The sequence below is a fragment of the Arvicola amphibius genome, chromosome 6 (genome assembly GCF_903992535.2).
Source record: "Arvicola amphibius chromosome 6, mArvAmp1.2, whole genome shotgun sequence".
Lineage (NCBI taxonomy): Eukaryota > Metazoa > Chordata > Mammalia > Rodentia > Cricetidae > Arvicola > Arvicola amphibius.
Genome location: NC_052052.2, coordinates 619410 through 647354, shown reverse-complemented (window position 1 = coordinate 647354; position 27945 = coordinate 619410). Strand labels below are relative to the sequence as shown.

General features: G+C 48.8%; 2 protein-coding genes across 2 annotated transcripts; both read left to right on the top strand.

Annotated features, from left to right (window-relative positions):
• The first annotated feature begins 3945 nt into the window (after positions 1–3945).
• On the top strand, positions 3946–21450 carry Ssu72 (SSU72 homolog, RNA polymerase II CTD phosphatase). The gene is given in 6 exon segments (XM_042055230.1): positions 3946–4074; positions 4400–4513; positions 4515–4546; positions 19153–19292; positions 19776–19894; positions 21129–21450. Coding segments are annotated over 6 exon segments (636 nt in total). The 3' UTR covers positions 21231–21450.
• Positions 21451–22707: 1257 nt separating this feature from the next.
• Positions 22708–27579, top strand: Tmem240 (transmembrane protein 240). Its single transcript, XM_038332312.1, has 4 exons — positions 22708–22764; positions 23046–23152; positions 27149–27357; positions 27431–27579. Exons 1-4 carry the CDS (start codon positions 22708–22710, stop codon positions 27577–27579), a joined length of 522 nt encoding a protein of 173 aa, XP_038188240.1.
• Positions 27580–27945: the final 366 nt, after the last annotated feature.

Here is a 27945-nt window from a genome sequence, read left to right as displayed (position 1 = left end):
TGTGATCACAGGCAGCAACTCTGTGAATGCTTTTTCCGTGGCTTTGTGTCTGTGTCTGTCTGCTGGGTTTCTTGGGTGTGGACTCATTACCGACTTGTTTAAGGTCCACGGTCACTTATTTACGTTAGGTCACTTATTTACGTAGGTCACTTATTTACGTTATACCTGCTGCATGCTACCATGTGATACTGTCTGATTGGTCCTTCCTGTTGCTGACCTCCCTAAGTGACTCAGAGCGGGCGGTGGTGGTGCACGCCTTTAATCCTAGCATTTGGCAGGCAGAGGCAGGTGGATCTCTGTGAGTCTGAGACCAGCCTGGTCAACAAGAGCTAGTTCCAGGACAGGCTTCAAAGCTATGGAGGAAACCTGTCTCGAAAAGAAAAGTGACTCAGAAACAGACCTGAGTTTTCTGCTTTCTTCCTTTTCACCCCTTGCTTTATAGACCAGGCTGGCCTTTTAACAACAGATCCACCTGCTTCTTTCCCCTGAATTCTAGAATTAAAGGTGTGTGCCTCCTTACCCAGCCCTGTCTTCATTAATTTTTTTAGGGTTTTAATATGTATTATAGTTAGGTACAGCCTCAAATTTATGATTCTCCTGCCTTAGCTGGGTGTATGTAATGGGTCTCATCACTGCCTCTGTCACCTTGGCACTCCCTTAAATGGACTAAGTTGAGAAGTAGTACCTGAGTGCTGTTGTGGAAACTTACTTGTTTATGCTGTGGAGCAAATTTCTTTATGCCTGTAAACGTGTGTTTCTTTGTTTTATGCTGCATTGCTTAACTCGGTGAAGCTGCGATTCTTACCTGTCTAAAACACCTGATGATCTAATACACAGCTGAGCGGCCAATAGCAAGGCCGTAAAAGGATAGGCGGGGCCGGCAGGCAACAGGTATAAATGGGAGAAATCTGGAGCGGGGAAGGCAGCAAGGAAGAGAACAAGGGGAGAAGGATTTAGGGCCCAGCCAGGCCACCCCAGCCAGCCCTGGAGTAAGAGTGAAGTACGGTTTACAGAAGAGAAGGAAAAGCCCAGAGGCCAAAGGTAGTCGGGGACAGTTTAAGAAACACTGGCAAGAAACAAGCCAAGCTAAGGCCTGGCATTTCCTAACTAAGAATAGCCTCCATGTGGGATTTACTTGGGAGCTAAAGCGCCCCCCCCAAGCCAAAAGAGTTAAAAAAAAAAAAAAAGCATGTTTTGTTTTTCTCTTGTACCTGAAATAGAATATTTGACGTGTAAGGTCATTTCTTTCCAGTGATGTTATATTCAAGTTATTGTCCCTTCTGTGGAATTTTTAGTAACGTTACTTTTGTGGTAGATGAATCCATACTAAGCATGGTTCTCTGCCACACCAGATGGTGAGCAGCATTCTTACCCAGTTTGACAAGCAGAGATGTTTTAAAATAATTCCAAATGTCCGGAGTTACAGTTAAACAAGTGAATATCAAGAAAAAACAGAATTGTATATGGTTGGCATGACTTCCAGGCCGGCCGGATGTTCGTTTTGAATTACATGTTGGCTTGAGCTACACAGTGAGATCCTGGTTCAAAACAAAACAAAAATACAAAAAAGCTTTACATGGTGATGCTTGTTTAAAAATCACAACTAGCTAGGCATGGAGATACAAACCTATAATTCCAGCACTGGGGAATCAGAGGCTGTTGAGGTTCATCATGATCTGCACAATGGGTTTTAAGGCTGCATAGTGAATACTGTCTCAGCAGGGAATCAGAGGCTTGTTGAGGTTCATCATGATCTGCACAATGGGTTTTTTAAGGCTGCATAGTGAATACTGTCTCAGCAGGGAATCAGAGGCTGTTGAGGTTCATCATGATCTGCACAATGGGTTTTTAAGGCTGCATAGTGAATACTGTCTCAGCAGGGAATCAGAGGCTGTTGAGGTTTCATCATGATCTGCACAATGGGTTTTAAGGCTGCATAGTGAATACTGTCTCAGCATTAAAAGCAGGGGGAGGGGCTATGATAAGAATTGCATTTTTGGGGAATTGGGAGAGATGTCTCAGTGGTTAGGAGCATTTATTGATTTTTGCAGAGAACCTGAGGTCAGTTTTCCAACATCCATATAGTGGTGTGCAACCATCTGCCACCTCCAATTCTAGGGAATCCACCCCCTTAACAATTTTTTTCTATTATTATTTTAAAGAATTAGACTTTTGCTGCCAGCCATGGTCTACAAGAGCTAGTTCCAGAACACCCCTGGGCTACACAGAGAAAACCTTGTCTCAGGGGAAAAAAAATTACACCTTTGTTAAGTTTTTTTTTTTTTTTTTTTTTTTGGTTTTTCGAGAACAGGGTTTCCCTGTAGTTTCTAGAGCCTGTCATGAACTAGCTCTTGTAGACCAGGCTGGCCTCAAACTCAGAGATCCGCCTGCCTCTGCCTCCGAGTGTGGGATTAAAGGCATTGTGCCACCACGCCCGGCTCTTGTAAGTTTTTTTTTTAATATTTATTATGTATACAATATTCTGTCGTGTTGTGCCTGCCTGCTGGCTAGAAGAGGGGATCAGATCTCATTTCACCATGGTTGTGAAGCCACCGTGTGGTTACTGGGAATTGAACTCAGGACCTTTGGAAGAGCAGGCAATGCTCTTAACCACTGAGCCATATCTCAGCCCACCTTTGTTAAGTTTTAAAAGAAACCAGGTCAGCCAGGCTTTGTGGCATAAACCTTTAATCCCAGCATTTGGGAGGCAGAAGCACACCTTTAATCCCAGCATTCTGGAAACAGATAGGTGGATCTCTGTGAGTTCGAGGCCAGCATGGTCTACAAGAGCTAGTTCTAGGACAGGCTTCAAAGCTACAGAGAAACCTTGTCTCGAAAAAAACAAAACAAAAAACAAACAAAAAAGTTTTATTTCAAATTAACTTCTGTGCATATGTAACCTGTTGTGATAAATTTAAAATTGTGGCTATCAGTCATGATAACAAGTCCTCTGATTACACATAAGTGTCTGTTTTGAGGTGCTTTTCTTTCTTGGTGCACATATAGTTTGCCAGGCTGTGCTGGTTCACATGGGTCTAACTGGGTTATCCTGTAGGTTCTTCTGCATTTCTCTGGTTCATCAAAATCTGCAGAAGTCACTACAGCTGTTGTGGCTGTTTGTCCCTGCAGGCTGTTTGTCCTCTGTGTACTTACGCATGGATTGCTAGGGAAATGGGTTGGTGGCTGCAGTGTTTTAAGTTTCAGTCAGCATTTTGACTAACAGTTTCCAGTTTAGCTCTGTTACACGAGTTCTCTTCTGATGGATTAACATATGTAACTTGTTTATAGCAAGTTAAAAGTGATTCTAACATTTGGTTTTAAACATTTTTAAATGTATGTTAGATGTGGTGATGTAGGACTTTAATCTCAACACTTTGGAGCCAGAAGGCAGGCTCTTGAGTTTAAGGGCATTCTGATCTAAATAGAGAGACCAAAGTCTTAAGTAGTAAGATAAATAAATAAGAACAGGCTGGGGAGATGGCTTGTGCTAGCCTGAGGGCCTGAGTTCAGATTTCCAGCACCCACATAGAAGTCAGATGTGTGTTTATATGTGAAACCCAGCACTAGGGGCAGGAGTGTGTGGAAAGAAGAGAGGTGGATCCCTGCAGCTCTTTGGGCAGCCAGTCCAGAGGAGCTGAACTTCAGGTTCAGTGAGAGACAACCTCACACCCCTGCTCCCTCCACCCCTAAAAGGTGAAGGAAAACTAAGGAACATAATATTGTGGCTTTCACGTGTATAAATGTGCACACCCATGAGAAACCTATGTACACGTGCCACTAAAAGCAAATACCTAAAATCATGTTCTTAAGTACTTTAAATTTCACTTTTTATTGTTTTTATGTTTTTAATATCTTTAAATCTTACTTTCTGTGTATGGTAGCCATGCCCAGTGTACGTGTGGAAGTCAGAGGACAACTTAGAAGAATTGATCTCTGCTTTTCACCATGTTAATCCAGGCACTGAAGACATTTCACCCACCTAAGACAGGGTTGATGAGGATGGGTCAGCTGGTAAAGGCACAGGGTACCAAACCCAATGATCTGAGATCAGTCTCCAGGATCCATGTGGTAGAAGTAAAGAGCCAACTCTAGCAAGTTTTTCTGACCCCACACATGTATACCATTGCCGTGTGTGGAGCATGCACACACACAAATAAATAATGTAATAAATTTGTTAAAAGAAAAATAGATTGTGTAGCAGCACATACTCTAAAATTGGAATGACCACACAGGTCAGCACGGCGCTGCGCAAGGGTTGGCACACAGATTGGTCATTCCATGTTTAAAATTCCATGTTTAAAAGAAAATGGGTTGTTCTTTTTTTCTGTTTTGTGTCCCTTGGTATGAGAACTTTGTTTTAATCCAGCTGTGATGTTTTTTTCTTCTTTGTGTCTTCCAGCAAGCGGGGGCTTCAGTGTCCGGTTCCTTTGGAACAGGAACTCATGTGAAGCTCCCAGGACCAGCACCTGACAAGCCCAATGTTTATGACTTCAAAACCACATATGACCAGATGTAACAATGATCTCCTCAGGAAAGACAAAGAACTGTATCCCGTGGCTGACCTTAGCGAAGCAGGGTGGTCTTCTGGTGGGTGTGGTTTGTGACTGGAAGTCACTCTCGACCCCCCCCACCCTGCAGGGTGTGTTGAGGTGAAGCAGGATCGGCAGATGTGTTCTGGCTTATGTGCCTGTGGTGCCCCACATCAGCCCTTTCTTATTTATGACAAGTCAGCTTGGTTTTGTTCTTTTCTTTTTTCTTTCTTTCTTTTTTCCTTTTTTTTTCCTGTAAATTTGAGACAGGGTCTAATTATGGAACCCTGCCTACCTTAGAACTCACTCTGTAGACCAGGCTGACCTTGAACTCAAAGAGCTACTCCTACCACTGCCTCCTGAGCCCTGGGATTGAAGACATGCAGTGCCATCCCAGTGAAGAACTCAGTTTCTTTCCTTTTGCTTACTGGAGAGTCAAGAGTAGTGATTCTCAACTTTTGGGTCATGACCCCTTTGGAGGTTAAATGACCCTTTCACAGGGTCACCTAACACCATCAGAAAACATTTGTATTATGATTCATAACAGTAGCAAAATTGCAGTTAGGAAGTAGCAACAAAAAACAGTTTTGGTTGGTGTCACCACAACATGAAGAATTAAGGGTCCCAGCATCAGGAAGGTGGAGAAGCACTGGCTGGAGGCACGCCTGCAGGCAGCACTAGGAAGCTGGCCTTGATGTGTGGTCGACCAGAGGCAGTGGAGCAGACACTTCAGAGTGCTAGTACCTCCCTCCCACTGCAGGCTGCCCAGCTGCGCTTCTGCAGAGGTGTCTGCTCTCCAACATGTCTGTGATTTCAGCCTTTGGGAAATGAGGCAGGAAGATTGCTGCAAGTTTTGAGACCAGCCTGGGCTAGATAGTTTTGAGGCCTAGCTTGGGCTATAGCACAAGGACCCTATCTCAAAATGAAAACAAATATACTGTATTTACCTAACAGCATGGAAAAATAAACTCTTCTGCGAGAACTTTTCTTCAGAAAGAGTCATAACAGTCCGAATCCTATAACTGTATAGACTCATGAGGAAAGGAAAAGTTACTTTAAAATAGCTTTTCCATCCCGTTGCTCTGCAATGGTTTAAGTCAGTCAGTGCTCCACATTCGTATGTTTAGCATGTGCCTTGGCCCCTGAGATTGACCCTAGTCACGTCTAAATACAATCTAGGTATTCAGCGCGGGGTCCACATAGTCTAAGCAGTGGATGTGCGCGTCAAACGACTTATTCTTTTCCCTTTGGTTTTGGGGATCAGACCGACAGTCTTATACACGTTAGCCTAGGCTAGTACTGCTCCACTGAGCTATCCCTAGATCTAAAACTTTTTTTTTATAAGACGTGTTTACTGTGTACCCCTGGCTGGTCTGTAACAATCTGTATAGACCAAGCTGGCCTCGAACCCAGAGATCTACCTGCCTTTGCCTCTGTCTGGCCTGTACCTCCTGGGTGCTGGATTAAAGGTGTGGGCCTCTGCATCCTGCCTTTTCTTTTTTTCCCTCATCTATCTTTTCACTTGTAAAGTTGCAGTCAGGGTTTACTAAGATTTCCAAGCTGGCTTTGAACAAACTCTAGCCGAGGTAGGCCATAAATACATTGCTCCTCCTGCCTCAACTTCCCTGGAGACTGAAGTTGCAGCATTTGTCTCCGTTTTCTTTATATATTCATACGTAGTAGCAGATTTTAATATAAACTAAGATTTAAGCTAGTGAGGAGTCCTGGCTACTCTGGAAGCTGAAGCAAGAGGATTGCTTGATCCCAGAGTTCAAGGCCAACCTGGGTAACTGGGGACAGCCTCACAAGAAAGCATGGTCCGGGGTTATGACACCAGTCTCACGCAGGAGGCTGAGATGGGACGGTCTTAAAACTTTCTCAGAAGAATATAATAAACTAAAAATATTTTTGTAGGTGCAGAGATGAATTTGGGTAGCTTGAAGGGTCTCAAATGCCTTCTAGTGAAATGTAAATCCTTGTGATCCCTACATTTTTGCCATCCCCACCCTGCTTCCCAGTCCTTCCTCGGCTGCAGTTGAAAGGTGACCAGTGGGGACACAGGCATTTCCTGTTAGCCACACACAGTACAATTGGGAGTGTTTGGGACTGTGGATTGGGCCTTTACCAACGTGATCCTGGGATCCCACCCTGTAATCCCAAAGCATACCTGGTACTTTTCACCCTGATTCAGAAACCCAGGAACCTGAACTTGGAGGGACTGAGTGCTGGTTAGAGCAGGCTGTGTTCTGCTCGTCCTTGTCCAAAGAGCTCATAAGTGGGGGGTGTCCGCACAGCTTCTTCCTGAAGCCTCTTGGGCGAGCTTGGTGTGCTTCTCCTTTCCGTTAGAGTCACAGTAAGTATTATCATAAAATCCCAGAGGGTCTCATTTGGTGGCTGGGTATTTTCTTAGCTTTAGCTTATGTTAAATGCCTGTGTGCCATTAAGCTTAATATGAAGCCTTGGCTGCTTTGAATTTTTTTTTTTTTTTTTTGGTTGTTTTTAAAGTAGGGTCTGTATTATGTAGCTGTGCCTGTCCTGGAACTTACTATGTAGAACAGGCTGGCTTCTGGATTAAAGGCATGCTTTTATCATGTCCAGCTCTTACCTACTTCTGAAATTTCTTCAGTTAGTACTATTTATTTTTGATACTCTTATATTTTGTGAGAGAAATAGACATGCAGTAATGCACATGTCCATACTCTTTATTATAAATTTTTAATATTGATGTCAGTTGGCTTTTCTGTTCCTGGATAGGATGGCTCTTAATATGTTTTTACAAGAATGAAGTTTAGTAGCCGGCGGTTATAGTCCTAGACTTGGGAGGCAGAGGCAGGCAGATCTCCGAGTTTGAGGCCAGTCTGGTCTACACAGCTAGTTCAAAAGCAGTTGGGGCATTTACACAAACCCTGTCTCAAAAAACCAAGAGAAAATGATAATGCAGTCTAGGCTTCAAATATTTAGGTAGTTCTAAAAGGAATGAAGACCAGCATCTGGGAGCAGGATCTTCATACACGGCGGCGGGTTATAGGGGTTCAGTAGCTGCCTCTTGAAATGTACAACTATCCAGAAGGGGAGAATGTGTTGGGGACAGGGTGTCAGGCACAAGAGCTTGTGACTACTTTGGTAGTTTGGTGATGTCATCAGTATTTGCTTCCAGGCAGGTTATTTACCTCTCTGTCAATCCTCAGGAAGCTTGTTAGTTCATTGTATATTGGTAGTATATTGGTCTAGGTGTGGCCAGAATGAGGCATAACTATGTACCTAGAGCTTTGCTGTGCTGTTCTCAGTACTATCCCAGGCCAAAAGAGATGTCTTCCAGGGAACTGTACGTTGGCATCAAGCCAGGTTGGATAAGGGCATTGTTGAGATATGTGGAGGGGAGGGTAGAGGAAGGAAGATCACTGTATGGAGATTGGGAAAGGAGTGGTACCCTTCTTTGAAAGGTAACCCTGATAGCATTCCTTAGTCAGTAGTAAGTGCCCCTTCCTGATCTTGCATAAAACCCATAGTTTCATAGTGAAAAGTTAGAGGAATATTTTATCATGTAACTCAAAGATAAACACTTAGCTTACATTTTCAGTTGGTAGAAGATTTTGTGAGTTGGCAGGAAAAAGATAGTTGATTAGAACCTGGTGACCTACAGACCATGTCTGCCATATTTCTACACTTTGTGGCCAGAATCTGTTTCTCCATGTTTCCACCTCACACAATTCTAGTAAAAGCTGAGCACAACAGTGGCCGTTTGAAAGTGGCCTAGCTCCTAGGTAATGGACATAGAAGTTGAAGGTCACGCTCAGCTGCATCATGAGTTCAAACCCTCTTATCAGTAGACAAAAGAGGAAACACGATGCATAACACAGACCTTGTATTTTGTAAACCTCTGACAGATTTTAGGCAGTATGTTTGTGAGGAAGGGGTGGTCTTATTGCTCGTGTAACTTTGACTGGTTTGGAAGTAATTTTGTAGACCAGGCTGACCTTGAACTCACAGAATATACTTAGAATATACTTGCCTCTACCTCCGGAATGCTGGGGTTAGAGATTTGTGCCACCACACCTGGCCTTAGACATACTTCTTGATTTAGGTTGGGTTTATGGGTGCTGAGGGGCTGGAGAAATGGCTAAGCAGTTAAGAGCAGTGGCTCTTTTTCCAAAGGTCCTGAGTTCAGTTACCAGCAACCACGTGGTGGCTCACAAACATCTGTTTTTTGGGGTTTTTTTGGTTTTTGTTTGTTTGTTTTTTAGAGACAGGGTTTCTCTGTAGCTTTGGAGCCTGTCCTGGAACTAACTTTGTAGACCAGGCTGGCCTCAAACTCACAGAGATCCGCCGCCTCTGCCTCCCGAGTGCTGGGAATAAAGCCATGCGCCACCACTGCCCGGCTCACAAACATCTGTTATGATGATCTGGTCAGTCGTCCTCATCAACTTAGACCATGAAACCCAGTATGAACAAATCCAGCAGAACCGTCACATGCGCTGCCCATGCCTGCTTCAGCACTGTTAGGACAAACATTTCATTCTTTTTTTATAGCTGCTGAGACCATTGAAGAATAAAATGTGTTAAGTCACAAGTGCATTTACCAAATGGTGGTGATAGCTCACACCTTTAATCCCATAACTCCAGAGGCAGAGGCACACAGATCTCTGAGTTCAAGGCTACCTTGGTCTATAAAGCAAGTTCCAGGGCAATCAGGGCTACACAGAGAAACCCTGTCTCCAAAAAAAAAAACAATCCCCCCCCCCAAAAAAACCCTAATCTACACTTGGTAACTTCAAAGGTATCCTTTGTTTGCCCTTGTGAATGGAGTTGATTGGAAGTTGAGCTCAGCTGGTATTGACCCTGGTGTTAGGCGTGTTACACTGTCTCACCAGCCTAGGAGTACAGTTTCTTCTGAGTATTTACCATTCTCAAGCATCGAAAAGCTGATTTGTCCTAAGTTAGGGATTGTATAATTTGTTTCTCATTAGCAGAAGTGAACCTGAAGGATTGAAACATGCTTCATATTGTCTCTGTGGACCGCACCCATGGTTATGTTTGAGGGAAGTGGGGCTGACCTGAAACTAAACCAACTGCTTCCCCTCACAGTTTGATAAAGCCAGTGTAGGCTGCAACATGGTTTTACCGATTTGCCTTTTTGAGAATTCCCGACGGTTAGGAAACATGCACATGCCTAGATTAGTGATAGGAATTCTTCTAAGTTCACCTGATCTCTAGAGACAAATGAAAAATATCTTTAAAACCAGATATGGTGGTTATTACTACTATCTAAGCTTCTCTATAGACAGGCAGGAGGATCACCAGGAGGAGCCTACCAGTGCAGGATCTGCCTGAGTAACAGACCATTCCCCCTCCAAAAATGAGAGGAAAAGGTGGAATTGATATCGTACACCTGTTTCCCAGTACTTGGGAGGCTGAGCTTGAGTTTAAGGCTAGCAAGACTGTGAAATCGTCATTCAGGAGTGAGAGTGTGTTTATGATGAAGAGCCCGTTAGTTCTGTCAGGAGTAGGCAAACCTGGAACACCTTTGGTGGTGATGCAAATTGATTTTGTTAATGAGGAATTGTCAGCCTTACCAATAAATGACGAGGAGGTCTGTCAGAGCAAAAGATCCGTGGTTAACACTCCCTGCTCCTGTCACCCACTGCCCGATGGGCTGTTCATAACACTACACAAGGGTGGTTTTTAACTTTCCTGTTTTCCCCTCCATTTATTTTATTTTGAGACAGGGTTTCTTTTTGTGTCCCTGGCTGTCTGTAGACCAGGCTGGCCTCAAGCTCACAGAGACCCCCGCCGCTGCCTCCCAGCACTGGGCTCCCCACCACTGCTCAGCTTCTAACTTTCCTGAGTCTTGCATGTGTGTTGCAAAGTGGAGCTATGACTCTGCTGCCTCTAGCATGCTACTTGGATTTATCTTGGGGATATCGTGATACCTTTTGAGTTTAGATTATATTTTTGCTATCCATTTATTGAATGTTCATCCTTAGTTTTGGTCTTGGGGTAAAAGGAAAAAATGGTTTCTGAGATAGAAAATTATCAGACTTTGCTGTATGGTTAATCTTGTCAAATTATTGGATGAGCCACATCTAGGAAATTAGTAAAAACATCCCTGGGTTATGTCTGAGAGTGTTTCTTTTTAATTTATAATTTTATTGTTTTGATGTATGAGCATGATGCACGTATGCTACACCATGCATGTAGACGTTAGAGGACAACTTTATGGAAACCATTTCTCCTCACGTCTCTGTGGGTTCAGGGTTGAACTTGGGTTGTTGGGCTTGGATATGAAGTTCTTTACCCACTGAGCCATCTCAGCAGCCAAGAGTGTTCGGAGATTGTGAGGACTATGACCTAATTGATCCTTTGAGTTCATAATACTGGCAAACTTGGGAGGTGGAGGGGCTGTTAGAGGTAGGTTACAGGCAGCATGTCTTGGGATTATTTTTTTTCCTTTGAAGTATGCTTGGTGCCTGAGGAGGTTAGATAGCGGCATCACATCTCTGGAACTGGTGTTAATGAACTGTTGTGAGCCACTGTGTGGGTGCCAAGAGTCAAGTTCAGGTCCTCTGAAAGGCAACAAGTTCTCTTACCTGCTGAGCCATCTTTCCAGCCTGTTGGGATTCTATCTTATACGAGTCTCTACTGCATTCCCCTGCCCCGCTCTATGATGCGAACCCCGCCCCCCAGCATTGACTGACATCTCAAACTCTGAGCCGGGTTTCTTTGCCAGGTTGCTCTTTCAGATATTTTCTCATGATATGAAAGTTGCTGTAACACAGTCCCCATGTTAAAGACCATGGGTAAATCCAGCTTGTGGGCATGTCCTCCTTCCTCTGTAGCCCTCCACACCATTGCCTTGTCAGCTTAAACCAGTCAGTTTTCTGGAAGTTTGTATTTCGATGAGGTTGTACTAATATCTAGTTGCAGGTGAAATGAATGTTTCTTTTGTTTTCACTGAGTTTAGGATGGGAACTTCTGCCTCCTCGGAGTGCACCCTGCTGTGCGAACACAGCGGTTCTGGTTTAACCATGCTCCCTCATCACCTGTCTGTCACAGCAGTGCTTCCCTTGTGGATTGTGGTGCTGTCTCGCAGACGAAGCTTGGCAATGGTTCTCACTTGTTTGCACTTCATTTTCATGTGGTTGGTAGCTGTATTCTTTCCTTATCTAATATTTTAAATATTTATTTATTTATTTATTTATTTATTTGAATGCTCTGACTACATGTACACCTGAATGCCAGTGGAGTACATCAGATTCCATTAAATGTTGGGAGCCACCATGTCGCTGCTGGGGATTAAGCTCAGGACCTCTGGAAGAGCAGCCAGTGCTGTTAACCTCTGACCCATCTCTCCAGCTCCTGCTTGCTGAACTTTTAAAGAGTTTTTTTGTTTGTTTGTTTGGTTTTGGTTTTTGGAGATAGGGTTTCTCTGTAACTTTGGAACCTGTCCTGGAGCTAGCTCTGTAGATCAGGATGGCCTCGAAGTCACAGAGATCCACCTGTCTCTGTCTCCCTAGTCTTAGGATTAAAGGCATGTGCCACCACCACCACTTGGCTTTATTTTAATTATTATTTTTTGGCGAAGAGTTTTTAAAAATGGTGTGTGTTAACACAAATATGTCTCCAAGCCAAGTACCAGTTCCTAAAGAAATAACTCATCCAATTTTACTAAATTATTGATTACATCTCATGTTCTATAGCTGGTCTGACATGTGGTGTTATGGCTGAAGGATATTTGCCTGCTTCTCAGTAATCAGGTTTATCAAAACTGATTGGCCAGGGTAGTTGCTGTGGCCATTCAAATATCTGGATGCCTCTTAAGAATGAACAGTTTCTCCTGGTGCAACGCTGAGGAGTGGAGGGGTAACAGATTTGCAGAGATACTCAGCGTGTATGTGGTGGGGTGGGTGTGGGTAGCTGTACCCTGTCCTGACTTTTTGCTATTTCTAGGCTTACCATTACCCTAAAGAAAGAAAAATATCATTAGCACACATACACACACCAAAAGAAAAAAGGAAAGAAAGAAAAACTGTGTTTATAGTGGTTCTGTGGGTTCCAAGGGACCTCAATAGGTTCTTTATGGGCAGGTATGCAATGCAGCCTTACTAGGGTATGGGTGCCCCCACAGTCTTTGCCCCTTTATGTGCCTATGTTCCGCCTTGTCCACTGAAAGAAATCTCAGTCCACCATTGCTTCTCTGTGATTGCATTTCTCTCTACTCTGTTCAAGGGTCATCAGTGCCCAGTTAGGCAGCACCCTGGCCACCTCAGGCCTCTAGACTCGGTGCCTCCTCTCCATTCGATGTCCTGCGTCAGGCGTTAACTATCTTAGTGTTCATTCCAGGAGGTAGACTTTGATGCAGTAGCTTACAGTCCTGCTTTCCATTTGATGTACTGGTTTTGCCATCACTTGCAGTTTTGTGAAAGCTATTAACAGCGGCTCTGGTTTGGCCTTAGTTCTGCCATCTTTGCCTGCGGGACATTCAACCCCCAGACCATGACCTAGGGTACCTGACATTTTTCTAAGCCTGACTGCTTGCAATGAATATTTACTAAGTTTTTTCCTTTTCTAACCAAGTAACCCCCTTTTGTTGCACAGTGGTACTATTCAAATTTCCTCCAGCCATTAGTCCCTGAGCAGCATTGTTTACAGGATGCTGTGTGCGGGACATTGAACTTGCTATCAGACCTGCAGTGAACACACATGAATCTGGGGGGGGGGGTCTAGTGAAAGCCGTCGTCATTGTTGGAGATCTGGGCATTCATTTAACAAGCCTGAAACTGTGCCAAAGTCTCCATTAAATTACTTGATTAATTTCCCTTATGTCAGAACACAATAGTGAGTGCTGTCTCATGGCAGCAAGTTTCCAACCTTTTTCTGATGATTATTGTTCATGAGTTTTGAGTTTGATGAAGCCTAGTAAGTCCGATGATGTAGACACTTAAGCCCTATAACAGTGATTCTCAACCTGTGAGTCATGACCCCTTTGTGGGTTACATATCAGATATCCTGCATATCAGTTATTTACATTACAACTCATAACAGCATAATTACAGTTAATTTATTTTAAAGATTTATTTATTATGGATACAGTGTTCTGCCTGCATGTATGCCTGTATACCAGAAGAGAGGACCGGATCTCATTACAGATGGTTGTGAGCTACCATGTGGGTGCTGGGAATTGAACTCAGGACCCCTGAAAGAGCAGCCAGTGCTCTTAACCTCTGAGCCATCTCTCCAACCCCTGAAATAGTTTCGTGATTGGGGTCACCACAACATGAGGAACTGTATTAAAGAGTTGCAACATTAAGAAGGTTGAGAACCACTGGGCTAGAAGATTTATTAAAACTTAGTCATGGTGCCAGCCAGATAGCTTGACAAGACAGTTTGCTGCCAAGCCCCACAACTGTGTTCTGTGCCCCAAATCCATCCTGGAAGGAAAGAACTGGCTCACACGTAAACTGTGACCCATGCTCTAGTAGTGCAGGCAGGTACACACCTTGTTAAGCAGGGTGGTGGTGGTGTTAGTGGCACATGCCTTTAATACTAGCACACAAAAGGCCAGAGCCCAGCCCAATCTACTGCAGAGAGCGCCTGTCTCAGAAACAGAACAAAACGAAACAAAACGAAAATTGTGCTTTGTACTTTATTTTAAACTAAATTTAACTGGAGGTTACAAATAAAGTAATTTCAGGTTGTGGTGGTGGCACAAGCCTTTTAACCCCAGCACTTGGGAAGCATCGGCAGGAGGTTCTCTGAACTCAAGGCCAGCCTGTTATACAGAGTGAGTTCCAAGACACCTGGGGCTACTCAGAGAGACCCTGTCTTAAAAAACAGCAAAAAAGGAAGTAAAACAATTTTGAGATGAACAGGTAGTCACAGAGTCTCTGGCCCAGCCTGGGAAGACAGGTACATGAAGGAGGTCTCAGGGCACAGACTTTACATTTGTGTTTGTGGTTGAATATGATGGTGCACTTGGGAGGTTGACGCAAGATGTGACATTGGAGGTCATTGTGGGCTACACAGCAAGATGCCTGTCTCAGAACTTGGGGAGCTGCAGTGATAGCCACCAGTACAATGTCTGAGGACTTGAGTTCAAGCCCTGGGATCCACATAATAAAAGCTGACTGAGGTATGATTGTAATACTTAGGCTGGTGGATCCCTAGGACTTACTGGCTAGCCAGCCTAGCACGGTTTCTGGCCCGTGATAGCCGAGATCCTGTAAAGAAGCAAACAGGCGACAGCAGCCGAGGTGGAGTTCCAGCCTACATGCTCGTATGCACACAGATATGCGGAAAAGTTGTAATTTTAAAGGATGGTGGTAGATAAATGGTATACACTTAAAGTCATGTTAATACTAAACTTGTTTTTGTTTTTCTAGACAGGATTTCTCTGTAACAGCCCTGGCTGTCCTGGAACTAGCTCTTGTAGACCAGGCTGACCTCGAACTCACAGAGATCCGCCTGTCTCTGCCTCCCTAGTGCTGGGATTAAAGGTGGGCGCCACCACTGCCCAGCTTGATATTAAACTCTTAAAGATTTGTTAATGTTCAGTAAGCACTCTTGAGATGAGGCTGATCTGTTCAAGCTGTTGGTCAAACTGATTTCATTAATTCACCTGAAGTATATTAGCCTGATGGTGGCTGTTTTGTTTTAAGATAGGAACTCAGTATACAGCCCCGGCATTTCTAATACCTGCTTTCTGCTGTTTCTCTCGGGCTGGGAGTCCTGCAGCTGCCCCTCTGCCCAGCATCATCCCCTACTACACTCCTCTGCCTGAGCAGAGGCTGTGTTTGACCTGTGGGTGTTAGGTTAGGACAGTGGTGAAGGCAGCAAGGTTGAGAGCCCCTCAGAGTTCTTTGTTTCCACCCAATCCCTGTCTTAGGGAACATTGCCGTAAGTTCTGAATTGGGCTTGTCTTGAATGTGGTTGGTTATGTTTCTGGAGACAGGAGGACTGATTGTGCTGGCCCCTTGCTTAGCTTCTGAGCAGCAGGACGGGTGAAACCTGTGTTTGAGGGGTCTGTTGAAGATTTATCCATGGTAATAGTAGCATGGGCCTGACTCAGCCCAGGAAGTTCAGCCTGGAGGTGGGTTCTTGAGAGGTAGTAGAGAGGCCCCATTGCTGTGGGGTCCTGAGGGTCTGTGTACCTCTGAGCCACAGACACAGGCATTTCATAGAGTTAGTGAAGCAGAGTGGCAGAGCTATGTGCCCTGGTGAGTCACAGGACCAGTGAGTGACTGGCTGTTGTGCGCACTTCCCCTTTCTCCAGAAAACTTTGAAAAGAGCACAAACCTGTCCTGTGTTGAACTTGACCTGCCTGTGGGTCTGGCCTTTCTTCATAGGATGTTCTGTCAAAAGCCCTGTGCTCTGGGGAGACCAAAAGCATCCCTTTGGGAGTAGCTAAAGATGCCTGGCTCTGCTCCCACTTGGTAGGAAAGGTGAGTCCATACTTGGTGTCCATGAAGTTGGTTTTGCTTCTCTTTGGATGATTGCTTAACTAGTGAAGACATGACTAGTACTATACCTGTGTAATCTTAATTTACAAGTGGATGGCTGTATCCATTCCCAGGAGCAGCTACTCAGGAATATGCTGCAGGATCTTGGAAGCAGGCCCCTAAGGGGCCAGCCCTCCTCAGGCAGCAGGTTTTGTGCCCATTCTCTCTCTCTCTCTCTTTCTCTCTCTCTCTCTCTCTCTCTCTCTCTCTCCCCTTTCTCTCCACAGGGTTTCTCTGTGTAGCTTTGGAGCCTATCCTGGAACTAGTTCTTGTAGACCAGGCTGGTCTCGAACTCACAGAGATCCGCCTGCCTCTGCCTCCCGAGTGCTGGGATTAAAGGTGTGCGCCACCATCGCCTGGCTGTTTTGTTTGGTTTTTGAGACTGGGTCTCACTCTACACCTACCTGACTTAGAATTCACTATGTAGCCCAACTTGCCTTTGAACTAAATGGCAGTTCATAACCCACCATTCTAAATTGTAGTTAAGATTTTTTCTTTCTTTCTTTCTTTTTTTTTTTTTTGGATGTGGATACCTAGAAAGACCGGTAGAGGCCATTAGGCTATGTGGTGGTGGTGCACATCTTTAATCCCAATCTTAGGGGTAGGCAGATCTGAGTTTGAGGCCAGTCTGGTGTACAGAGTTGAGTTCCAAGACAGCCAGGGCTGTACAGAGGTTTCCCTGAAGCTGGTGTTAGAGGAGGGCTGGAAACTGACTGTGAGTCCTGGAAGCCGTCCACCAGGAATCCCAGCTCCAGTGCTCCTGTCCTCTGTCCATCCTGTCCATCACTTAGTATTGAGAAACTGATCCACAAGGAGAACAGTTTGAATTGTTTGGTAAATCCAGAAGTTTTTAAATGACACTGAATATCCTAGGTCCTGGGGCCCTCAGTGTGAACCCTGTTCCCCACCTTCACTCTCTGGGGGATGCTCCTCAGAAAGACAGCAGGGACCGACAGGTATGGGCTTCCAGGGTCAGGTGGGAGTGGCTCTTCATTCAAGAGAAAGTCGGCCATTGTCACTGTTGGCTCATTGCACGTGGATTAAGTCCATCCAAGGTTGGCCACGGCACACCCTCGGCTTCCAGGAATCTCACTCCAGTGACTGCTGATTAGAACCAAAGAGCACAGTCAGCTTCACACTGTGCCCCGACTTCACGGAAGCTTTGCTGGGTTAGCCCAGGGCTTAGCCAAGTCAGAGTCAGCCCAAGACTTTCTTAAGCTTGGGACTCTTGAAGTTTTCCAGCTAACTGGCTCTTCAATGAGGTTGTCAAAAACAGTAACAAGGATAGGGGATCCTGAGAAGGCTGGCCCTATCTAATATGTCCACCTACGTTTCCTAGCATGGCCTCTAAGCTAGTTTTTGGGTGGTTGTTGGGGTTTGTGAGAAGTGTCCAGTTTGCTGGGCGGTGGTAGCACCCGCCTTTAATCCCAGCACTCAGGAAGCAGGCAGGCAGATCTCTTGAGTTCGAGGCCAGCCTGGTCTACGGAGCAAGTTCCAGGACAGCCAGGACGACACAGAGAAACTCTTTGTCTAATCCTGCCCCACCGCCCAAATTGTCAAGTTCAGGTGAGGTGCTGGCATGATTGTTTCCCAACCTTCATTACACAGAGTGCCCTTCACTTGAGGGTGGTCACTTCTGTCATTCCCAGGCAGGGCTGTCCTGCGACCGCAGTTCTTGTATCATTTTTAGGGCCTGACTCTTGATAGTGGGCTGCAAAGTGGGGTTTCACACTATCCATGCTGTCTCCATGTGACTTTCTCCAGCTTTTCCTTGGGTCAGTGCTAGATTTAAGTACCTGGATCCTGATTGGATTCCTTCCCAAAAGTTCTACTCCCCTGTTCCCTGTCCTCTATCCCAGAAGTACCAGCCACTGGGTTTAGTCTTAAACTCACTCCCCCCCCCACACACCCCGGGACCTTGAAGGGCTCTAAGCTTGGATGCATTTCTTATAGGCAGCAGGGAAGCAGGAAGGGAGGAGCAGCTGATGATACAGGGAGTGGGGCTGCCTGGCAGCTTGTGGTCAGATGTCTTCAAGTTAAACTTTTTAGATTGGCCACCTAAAAGTGTTCTAAAAGCTGCCTTTCCAGTCCAGAATGCAGGAACTAGTTTTAAAAGCACCGTGGACTTGCTTAAATAGGTTGAAATGTTAGGAAGATGACTGGGGGGGGGGGGGGGTAAGGGCACCTGTGCTCGAGCCTGGTAACCTCAGGTCAGTCCCCAGACCCCACAATAGGAGAGCCTTTCTGGTTCCCTAAAACAGATGCTTGTTTCTAAGTGTCCAGAGCAGCTCAGGGGAAACCCCAGACTATGGATGCTCCAGGAACTATCTGAGGCTAGGCACTGGTAATGAGGATAGGGTGGTACAACCTCAAAGGCCCCAAAGGGTGACTCCTGGCTTCTGCCCTGGCCGATGGGCCTGAACATGGGGGTGACATCTGGATTACCCTGTGGGTTCAACTGGCAGTTTCCCTGCTTTCAGCTGAACCAGACTTGTCCCTCCTGGACTATAACCAGTGGGGTGCTTCCGGACCTTTCTGCTGCTGAGTTTTGAGAAATCTGGTGGAATCTGGGTGTGGTGGCGCACGTCCTTAATCCCAGCACTCGGGAGGCAGAGGCAGGTGGATCTCTGAGTGTGAGGCCAGCCTGGTCTACAGAGCCAGTGCCGAGACTCACAGGGAAACCTGGTCTCTGGGGGGGATTCTGTGGATTTTCTGATTTTCTCCCTGCTGTAGCTTAGCTGGATTGAGGCTTGGTTTCCTGGCAGCGTTGTCCTTGTGTTTTGAGAGGGAACAAATGCACAGATCAGAGCTGTGGTCAGTATGATAGAGGAAAAGGCCACTGTCATGAGAGGAGGCCAGAAATGCCTCTGCTTTCTGCCCGATCAGAATGACCAAGCCTATCTGGAGCCGTTCGGTAGATTTGGGTCTCATAGAAGTCATGACACCCCCAAGAAGTCAGTACCTTCCTGTCGTGGGGCAGTGGTTACCCAGCCTATGATAAGGCCTAGAGCTGTGATATTGACAAGAGCCAACTTGGAACCCTAAGAGGCAGGGGGACCATTTATTTATAGGCAGATCTAGGTTAGTGAACAATCATTTATCCAAAGCTCCTTGACTCTGGTGTTCAGCTATACACAGAATGGAATTTTGCATATGCTGGACAGAAACAAAAGGATCAAGCCCCGGCCAGAAAGGTTCCAGAACTGCAAGGACCTGTTTGACCTGATCCTCACTTGTGAAGAGCGAGTCTATGACCAGGTTGTAGAAGGTGAGTGCACAGAGCCTCATCTGCCAGCACTCGGCTGGAAGACTTATGGTCTCCAGGGAAAAGGGAAGGCAGGTTAGGCCTCAGGCCCTGGGCGACAGTGATGTATAGGACACCCTCCCTCATCCTCTGCCCCACGTGGACATCTGGAGGACAGCCTGTGAGGAGTAAGCAGGGGACGGATTCCTGTATGTTTTTGTAAGCCTTGTGGCCTTCAGCGCTGCGTTGCATATTTATTGGGTCTGCCATTTTATGGAAATGGCTGTTGGTCCCAGCGTGGGCAGCGCAGTATGGCCTGGAGTGGAGTATGCTGTTTTCCTAGGCTTCTTCACCGAGCCTGCGTTGTGGGTCTGACCTTAGTTTCTTGAGCTTGGATGCTTAATCCTTGAGTTACAGTCCAGAGTTCAGGGGCAGGCGCGGCGAGAGCTGAACTTGGACACATCTGTTACCCAATGCCTAGTAATATCTGTGTCTCTTCCGAATCAGATCTGAATTCCAGAGAACAGGAGACCTGCCAGCCAGTGCATGTGGTCAACGTGGACATCCAGGACAACCATGAAGAGGCCACCCTAGGGGCTTTCCTTATCTGCGAGCTCTGCCAGTGTGTGAGTCTGAGACCCAGGTTCAGGCGTCCTTACCGAGGGAGTAGCTGGGGCCAGAGGAGGCCCCATCACTGCAATTATTTCACATCCTGGCTAATACTAAATTCCAAACAAAGACCAAGAAGTGCATATTCCAGGAGGTTAATAGTGACGTTGGCTTGAGAGCCCATCCCAGTGCGTCTGTTGTTGGTAGAAGTGATGTATGACTTCTCCAGGTCATAGGCCTCTTCGGGAAGAAATGACTGACGTTTCACCTTTTCCTCTGGTGCGCAGCTAGCAGAGCTTACCTGATCTTGTCAGAGATGGGTCTGGGGTCTCCCAGAGGGACAGTCACAGTATAGGGATATTTTTGTGTACTTTTGCCTGATAGCTATCTAGATATTTATCCTTCTGAAGACCCCCTGGGCTGTGTACCTGCTGTGTGGAGGTGTCACACTGTTCAGACGCTATGGAGGGACGTTGTGGGAGGAGCCATGTGCCTTGTCCCGCCCTTTCGCCCTTTCGAATATGTTTAGGTTAGCTGGCTGTGACAGACTTGATGTCCTCTTGGCTTCCCAAGTAGAGGCTGATGGGGAAGTTGGTGTGGGGATCCACATTCCTGTTGAATTCAGCCCAGCTTCCACTTTCAGTCCCTGCTGAAGTTCCAGCAGTTGAGCTTGTGGTTTGGCTGATGATCAGGAGGAAGGACTGAAGCCTGAGAGAGTGTAGCCATGCAGAGCAGTGTGGTCAGCAGCCAGCCTGCCTCAAAGTGTTAAAGGCCTGCTGGCAATGCCCGGCCACCTTATAGGTTTTCACAACCAGGAGAAGCTGTTGGTGTCTGGGGGTAGAGGCACAGGCTGCTCCACCACGAGGCATGGCCGGCCTCTGCTGGACAGTTCTAGGGAGATGCTGCCTCTTCCTGCCCCTCGCTTCACTCATGGCAGGGTTGGGATGGCGGGGGTTGGTGAGGCTTCCGTATACCTGTGATGCCTGAGGGCAGAGCTTAAACCCAGCCTCGGGTCCAGTCCTTCCTCTGCATCTAGCTCTACCATTCCCAATATGGGGTGCTAGAGCAGCCATTGTGCAGGTCTGGAGCCCATCATCATCAAAGCAGGGACTGCCAGGAAGGGGCCATTGGGACGACCCTAAGGACACTATCCTGACACTGTCCCCACTGCAGGAGGGAGATGCTGCACAGGGCAGGGGAGGGAAGGCATGTCACACTTCCCGAGTGTCACTCAAGGCTTTGCTTTCCCAGATCCAGCACACTGAGGATATGGAGAACGAGATCGATGAGCTGCTGCAGGAGTTTGAGGAGAAGAGTGGCCGGGCCTTTCTGCACACTGTCTGCTTCTACTGAGCCACTCTCTCGTGGACCGTGCACGTCCTGACTTGCACAGCCGCTTTTGGAGCCACTTTTTCAATGTGTTTTCTCTTCTGATATTTGTTTATACTGCTAGGTGTACGTCGCCAATGTACTGTACATATGGAATGAGAAGTACACAGAAATGCCAGATTGAAATCCATTGTTTTTAACCAAAAAAAAATAAAAAAATAAAGACGGTTTACTGTACAGCCTACAGCAAGTGTCTGTTGTTGGCCTTCCTACCCTTTTTCTCTCCACTGCTGGATTGTACAAAAAAACCCGAAATAAAACAATAGACTGCCTTATTGGCTGGGGGGTGGGACGGGGTGGGGATGGCGGGAAGCGGGGGATGTGACGGGACTTGGAATCACCGCAAAATATATGTTCCTGGGGTCTTTGATTTGGCCTGAATTCCTGGCCTGGATCCCTGCAGGAGAAGAGGTACCCGGGGCCCTTAAGCACAGCCCTGTGACATACCTGAGACCATCCTTTGAGAGAAAGATTACACAGGCCCCGGGCTGTAAGACACCAGGATACCGGGCCCCTCCAGTTGGAACCTTTGGACACAGTGCACAGTGGGGTTTGTACTTAGGGATGGAGGTCAGCTGTCCTCTTCTTCTGCACACAGCAGGGTTGGTTCTCACACTGTCAGCTCTGTGGACAGGACAAGCAAGGCAGCCACAACAAACAGAACCCTAGACACTAAGCTGCTAGCTTCGGGCCTTTCCCACCACTGCCACGATGCTCCGGGACGCTCTGGCCCTCCTTGCCCTCCTACCTCTGGTCCTGTAGTCACAGTCCCTGGTTCCTCTGACCTTGCAGGCCCCTCCCCCGAAGGCATTTTCTTGCTGGAGGAGGCTGGGTGCTGACCTTCCTACCCCTCACTGGAACCAGGGGACTCAGGAAGAGGGGCCTTACTTGCAGAAGTAGAGCAGAAACGACCACCCGGTCCAGGCAAAAAAAGAGTTCAGCGTGGCACTGGGCAAGGAGTTCGGATGAGATGGGGCAGAATGTGGAGCCGAGACCGGAGGGGAGGGGTCTGGGCCTGCGTCGCAAGGATAAGAGTGGAGAACCTCGACCCTGGATGCTGGCGCGGGGCGGCGAAGTCCCTCCCCAAAGGCGGAGGCAGAAGGAGGAGGGAGGAGATAGTGAGGAAGAAAAGGAGGGAGGGAGAAGCCTGGAGGAGGGAAGGGGGAGGAGGGAGGGGGCCGCCGAGCCGACCGCTGGGAGCCGGGCACAGGGAGCACCGGAGGGCGGAGCGGAGCGCGGCCAGCGACGGGCGGCGAGCGAGCGACCCTACAGCAGCCCCCACACCTCCGCTGCCTGTGACCGCGCCTGCCCCCGGGGCCCGCGGCGGCCCGGCGCGCGAGCGCTGACCTCTGCGGAGGCGGCGCGGGCTCAGCATCGGGCCGGGGCCGGGAGGGGCACCGGGGCCGGGGGGCGGCGCTCCGGCCCGGCCCGGCCCCGCCCGATGTCCATGAGTGCGAACACCATGATCTTCATGATTCTGGGGGCGTCGATCGTGATGGTGAGCGGAGGGGCTTCCCGCGCGCGCCCCCTGCTTCTGCCGCCCGCGCGCGCGCCTTCCCCACCTCGCTTCCTTGTTTACCGGCCCGCGCGGCCTGCGCTGCCCTCCGCGGCTTGCCCTGCGCTACCCTCGCTGCTACCCTGCGCGGCCCTCGCCCCGGCTGCCCCCGCGCTTCCCCACCCGCCCGCCCACCCACCCAACCCCGGCAGCCCGACGCTCCCACTCGGCACCCTCTTCGGCCCGGCCCACTCCTCGCCCTGACCGGTCATGGGCTCTTCCAGGCCATCGCGTGCTTGATGGACATGAACGCGCTGCTGGACCGATTCCATAACTACATCCTCCCGCACCTGCGGGGCGAGGACCGCGTCTGCCACTGCAACTGTGGCCGGTGAGTGCGCCCCGGCTCTAGGCACTACACGCGTGATCACACTTGTGCAGCGGGCCCGGTTCGGCCGGTGAGCCGGGAGCAGGCTGGGCCGCAGAGCCCAGAGCTGAATGGTGGGGGCCGCTTCTGCCCGCCAGGTGCTGGGGGAGGGGTTGCCAACGGGAACCCCAGATCTGCCAGCTGTCTCTCTGGGAAAGGAAGCATGACTGAGTCTGTTAGGGACCCATGACTGAGTCTGTTAGGGACCCTTTCCTCCAGTTCCTTTAGAGAAAAGGCTGCCTGGTGGTGGCATTATGGGCCATGGAGCCTCCTAGTTCAAGGCCTGGAGGCCTGAGAGCAGCAGCCCTGAGTGGTACCCACAGTGGAAGACAGGAAGCTGGTTAAGCCCGGGACAGTAGTCTTGCCTATGACCCAAGTCTTCCTCTTGGGTCCCCTGTGTCCACGGTAGGCAAGTGCAGGAGGTCAAGACAGAAAGGGCCTACCTTAAGAAACACCTGCCACAACTGGTCACGTGCAGGGAGGAACTGAAGTAGGCTGGGGTTTGTTCAAGGTCACAGTGAGACCCACCACACCCTCCAGGGACCCCCCCCCCCTTCTGTGCATGTGTAGTGATAAAGTCTTCTGGCCTTGCATGTTTGTACGTCCATGTATGAAATAAACATCTTCTCATGAGCCGCGCATGTGTGTACTGTCTGTGCATATACATGTGCGTACACAGCGCACTCGTACATCCGCATGCACTCATCCCAGAGGTGCCCTCATGCGATAACCGTTGTCCCTGCGGGGCAGACCAGGAGGACGTGGACGGAGGTTTTGGAGGTAGACTTGCCCGAGGTTACACAACTAGGAAAGAGCGGGGCTAGAATCATAGAACCTCACTTCCTCACCCCAACCCATGCTTCCAGAAGTCTGCATACACAGGGCCTAGCGTAGGTGCATGTCTCCTAAGAGCATATATGGTTACAGGTACACGCAAGTGTGTGGCAGATCACGGGCATTACAGCAAGCAGAAAGGGATGCACACGCGTACATGCCCTCACATGCGTTGGACATGGTAGGAAAATTTGCCGTGTGGCCACACATTCCCAGAAAGCCCAGTCCTCCATCTTTGGTGTATCAAGAGGGCTCAGAAAGACATAAGGTTCCCAGGGCATGTCCGTAAGTGAGTCCTGAAACCTCCCCAAGTCAGAATCCACATCCTGGGCACAGTCACCGGACCCATGAACACTGGGAATGGACACTACATATGGGGGCTGTTACAACGTGTTTGGTTCAGTGCTGTCCATGACAGCACACTGAATGGTTTACCTGAGCACAGAGGGTGTGTTCTTAGAGCACGTTTTACATAGGTTACATATGTGCATCTCATGTAGCATCCAGAGTACTTGTAGACTCATGTAAACAGACACCTGTAGAGTGGAACCTGAAGAGAGGCCTGTGTGTGCGAAAACGTGGAGAGCCACATCCTCCTGTGGACAGTGTTTCTGCGTGTGTCTCTCTACATGTATGTGCTTTGTACACAACTCTACATACGGGGTATGTAAATTCGTTGTACAAAGCACTTTTGTATATTGGTTACATATATGTGTATGTAAAGTACATGTATATAAAACAATATACAGTTCAGTGTGCTCAGGGAACATGTCAGAACATCTCAGCGTGGGGGCAGTGGCGGCAGATTAGTTTGCAGATGGGTTATCTGTGCACATACCATGTACACACGTGGTGTCAACAGTTTGCCTATGTGTACACACTTCGCAGAATAACTGTACACATGTGTCTGCCTTGTACATGACTATCTGCAGAATTTTAGAGAGAACATATATGTAAACTAATGTTCTGAACAAAGCACGCCAGCAGACAACTTTTGTGTGTACACACAGATCCATGCACATGACAGCATCCCACAGAGAGAGGGTGACTGGTTCAAAGCTGGGTGAATGTGCATCTATGTGTGACGCACCATGCTCATACCCGAAGTGTGCACAGTGCATGGGTGTGGGGCTTGTGGGGCCCGTGTCCACAGTATACACGCCATGTCCTGTGCATGCGGACAGCGTGTATACTGGACGCACAGTGACCTCGGGTGGACACATGGCAGCATGTGTCATTGAAGGTAGGACACATGTATGTACATATCACAGGCATTCATCCTGCTTTCATTCAGAAGACCTATGCTCCTGCCTTCAGGTGTGGGGTCAGAAGGAGTCAGGCCAGGGGAGGAGGAATTGTAGATACCCACGTTAACTGTAAGGGCACAGGTCATAACCTCTAACCCCTGGACTCCTGAGACCCTTGGTAGTCTGGGACCCCACCTTGGCCTACTTCTAGGCTATCTAGATTTCTTCTTGCTTCCTTGGTAGCTTCTTCGTGTTTCTTTTCCTGGAACAGCTACATGCTGGGGGCAGTTCAGAGGAAGGATGTGGAGGCCCAGGCTGACCCAGCCCCCACCAGAGCCTGTGACATTCCCCCATGGTCTGGAAGCACTTCTGCCCCCAGGGCCTGGTGCAACCATACTTTTGTGCCAGGATCAATAGCGTCCATCCATCATGATGATGGACAGGGGCACGAGATGAGTGATGGCTGCCAGGTGTCAGTCATAGTAGTTCCAGTAAACCAACTGAGGGCTGGCAGCCTAAGCTTTGCCCATGGGGCTTGGCCAAACTATGGAGCGCAGAGTTAGGCCCTAGGTTCCTAAGATCAGAAGAGGACTTGAGGAGTGTCACTGCTGCCCCTTCCTCTCCCTGCTCACCTGGGCTTGGGTATCAGCCCCACTGTGAGGAAGCATCCATGTGACCCCTACTGGGGCCAGGGTCATCAGCAAATGGGCACAAGGCAGGAAAGGGTTTTTATCTGGGGAAAGGCTGAGGGGTCTACTCTAGGCAGACACAGGTTCCAGCGAGGAGGAAGAGGTGCAGGTTTAGGAAACCAGAAGCTATTTTTTCAGCATGCATTTGAGGTGTCTCTAGAGCCCACGTGGAGACAGAAGGCAGACGGAGCGCCTAGCAGACATGGTAGGCAGTGGAAAGAAGGCCCACCCACTAGTGGCCGTGGAAGGAGGTGGGCCAGGAAAGGCAGACTGATAGCAGAAGCCTGGGCAGCTCTTACACTGTCAGGAAGACCCCAATGGTACCCTCGACATCTGGGCTGCTGGCTTTGTGGGGTTGGACATCTAGAACGACAGGACAGAAGGACTTCCTCTTGGAAGTCAAGTTCAGACATCTCTGAAAGGGGGATCAGCAGCCAGGGGGAACCATACTGGAACTTAGGTGCAAGCTAGGAGGGTCTAGGGCATGAAAGCAATGGACAGTTTCAGAAACCTAGGACAGGAAGCAGAGGCACAGAGACCAGGGCCATAGTGGGTGCTTATACTCAGAAGGCTCTAAAACCTGTCCAGCATGGATGGACCTGAATAGCTGAAAACGGCCCATCATAAGAACAGCACGTGGACGACAGACATGTGGGTCTGTGGTGGGCCTGAGAGAGGAAGGAAAGACTCCCAGAACCTCCAGAACAATGAGCAGGGGGTAGTAGATACTGAAAGCCAGAAGCCCAAGGCAGAGATTGTGGAAGAGCTAGAACACTGTTCCTGTAGGTGGCCTCCTGAGAGCAGCCTGTGGGGGCCAAGAGGCATGTCCGGTGGGCCTGGGTTCCTGGGCTGTGCTGGGACCTTGGTAGACCCTCACGGTCAGTAGATAAATGTGAACCCTGCTACAGGACTTTTGGAAGGATGGCGTGTTGGGTGGAGCATTCCTCCCAGCCGTTCCTACTCTCCTTGAACCTCACTCCTTATCTCCAGGGCTACAGTTCTGCCAGGTGGGGAGGGAGTGCTGTTTCCCCTCCCAACCCAGCACACAGGGATTGCTCCAGAGAACTTCCCAGGGTGGCCCGTAGGAGCCAAGCCATCCACTTTGGGTCCCCTAACCAGCCCAGCACGGACCTGGGGAAGGCTGGGCCAGGGTTGGCAGGAGAGGTGCCAGCCCGCCCTGCCGCCCCCAGGCACCACATCCACTACGTGATCCCGTACGACGGGGACCAGTCGGTGGTGGACGCATCTGAGAACTACTTTGTGACAGACAATGTGACCAAGCAGGAGATCGACCTTATGCTGGGGCTGCTTCTGGGCTTCTGCATCAGCTGGTTCCTGGTGTGGATGGATGGTGTCCTGCACTGTGCCGTGCGCGCCTGGAGGGCTGGTCGGCGCTATGGTGAGTGCCTCGCGCTGCTGCGGGCACCACTTCTGGCCCAGCCCGGCCACCTGACTGCCCTGTCCCCCTGCAGATGGCTCGTGGACCTGGCTGCCCAAGCTGTGCAGCCTGCGGGAGCTGGGCCGGCGGCCGCACAGGCCCTTCGAGGAGCCCACAGGGAACATGGTGCACGTGAAGCAGAAGGTCTACCACAACGGCCACCCCAGCCCACGGCACCTGTGAGTGCACGGGACTCGGGGCTACTGTGCACATGTAAAGGGACCTCGTGGACGCTCAGCTGGCGAGACGGGACTGCGGCCTCAGGCCCAGGGTATGCTGGGCTGTGGCCAGCTGGGCTGTGGCCCGCAGGCAAATCCAGTGGAAGGTGCTGTCTCTTCTTTTTATAAAGGGGGTCGGGTGGGGGCTGGGGTCGGGATGGCCACTGGGCTTCAGGGACAGCAACCTGGTTTCCACAGTGAGCAGGACAAGAAAGCAGGCTTTTAGAGGTGCTGGGGCCAGGGGTGGTGGGTTCACAATGGGGACAGGCATGGCCTGGGTCACGCTAGCCTAAGGCCACATCTCATTGAAAGCCACTGTTTCCTGTGCACC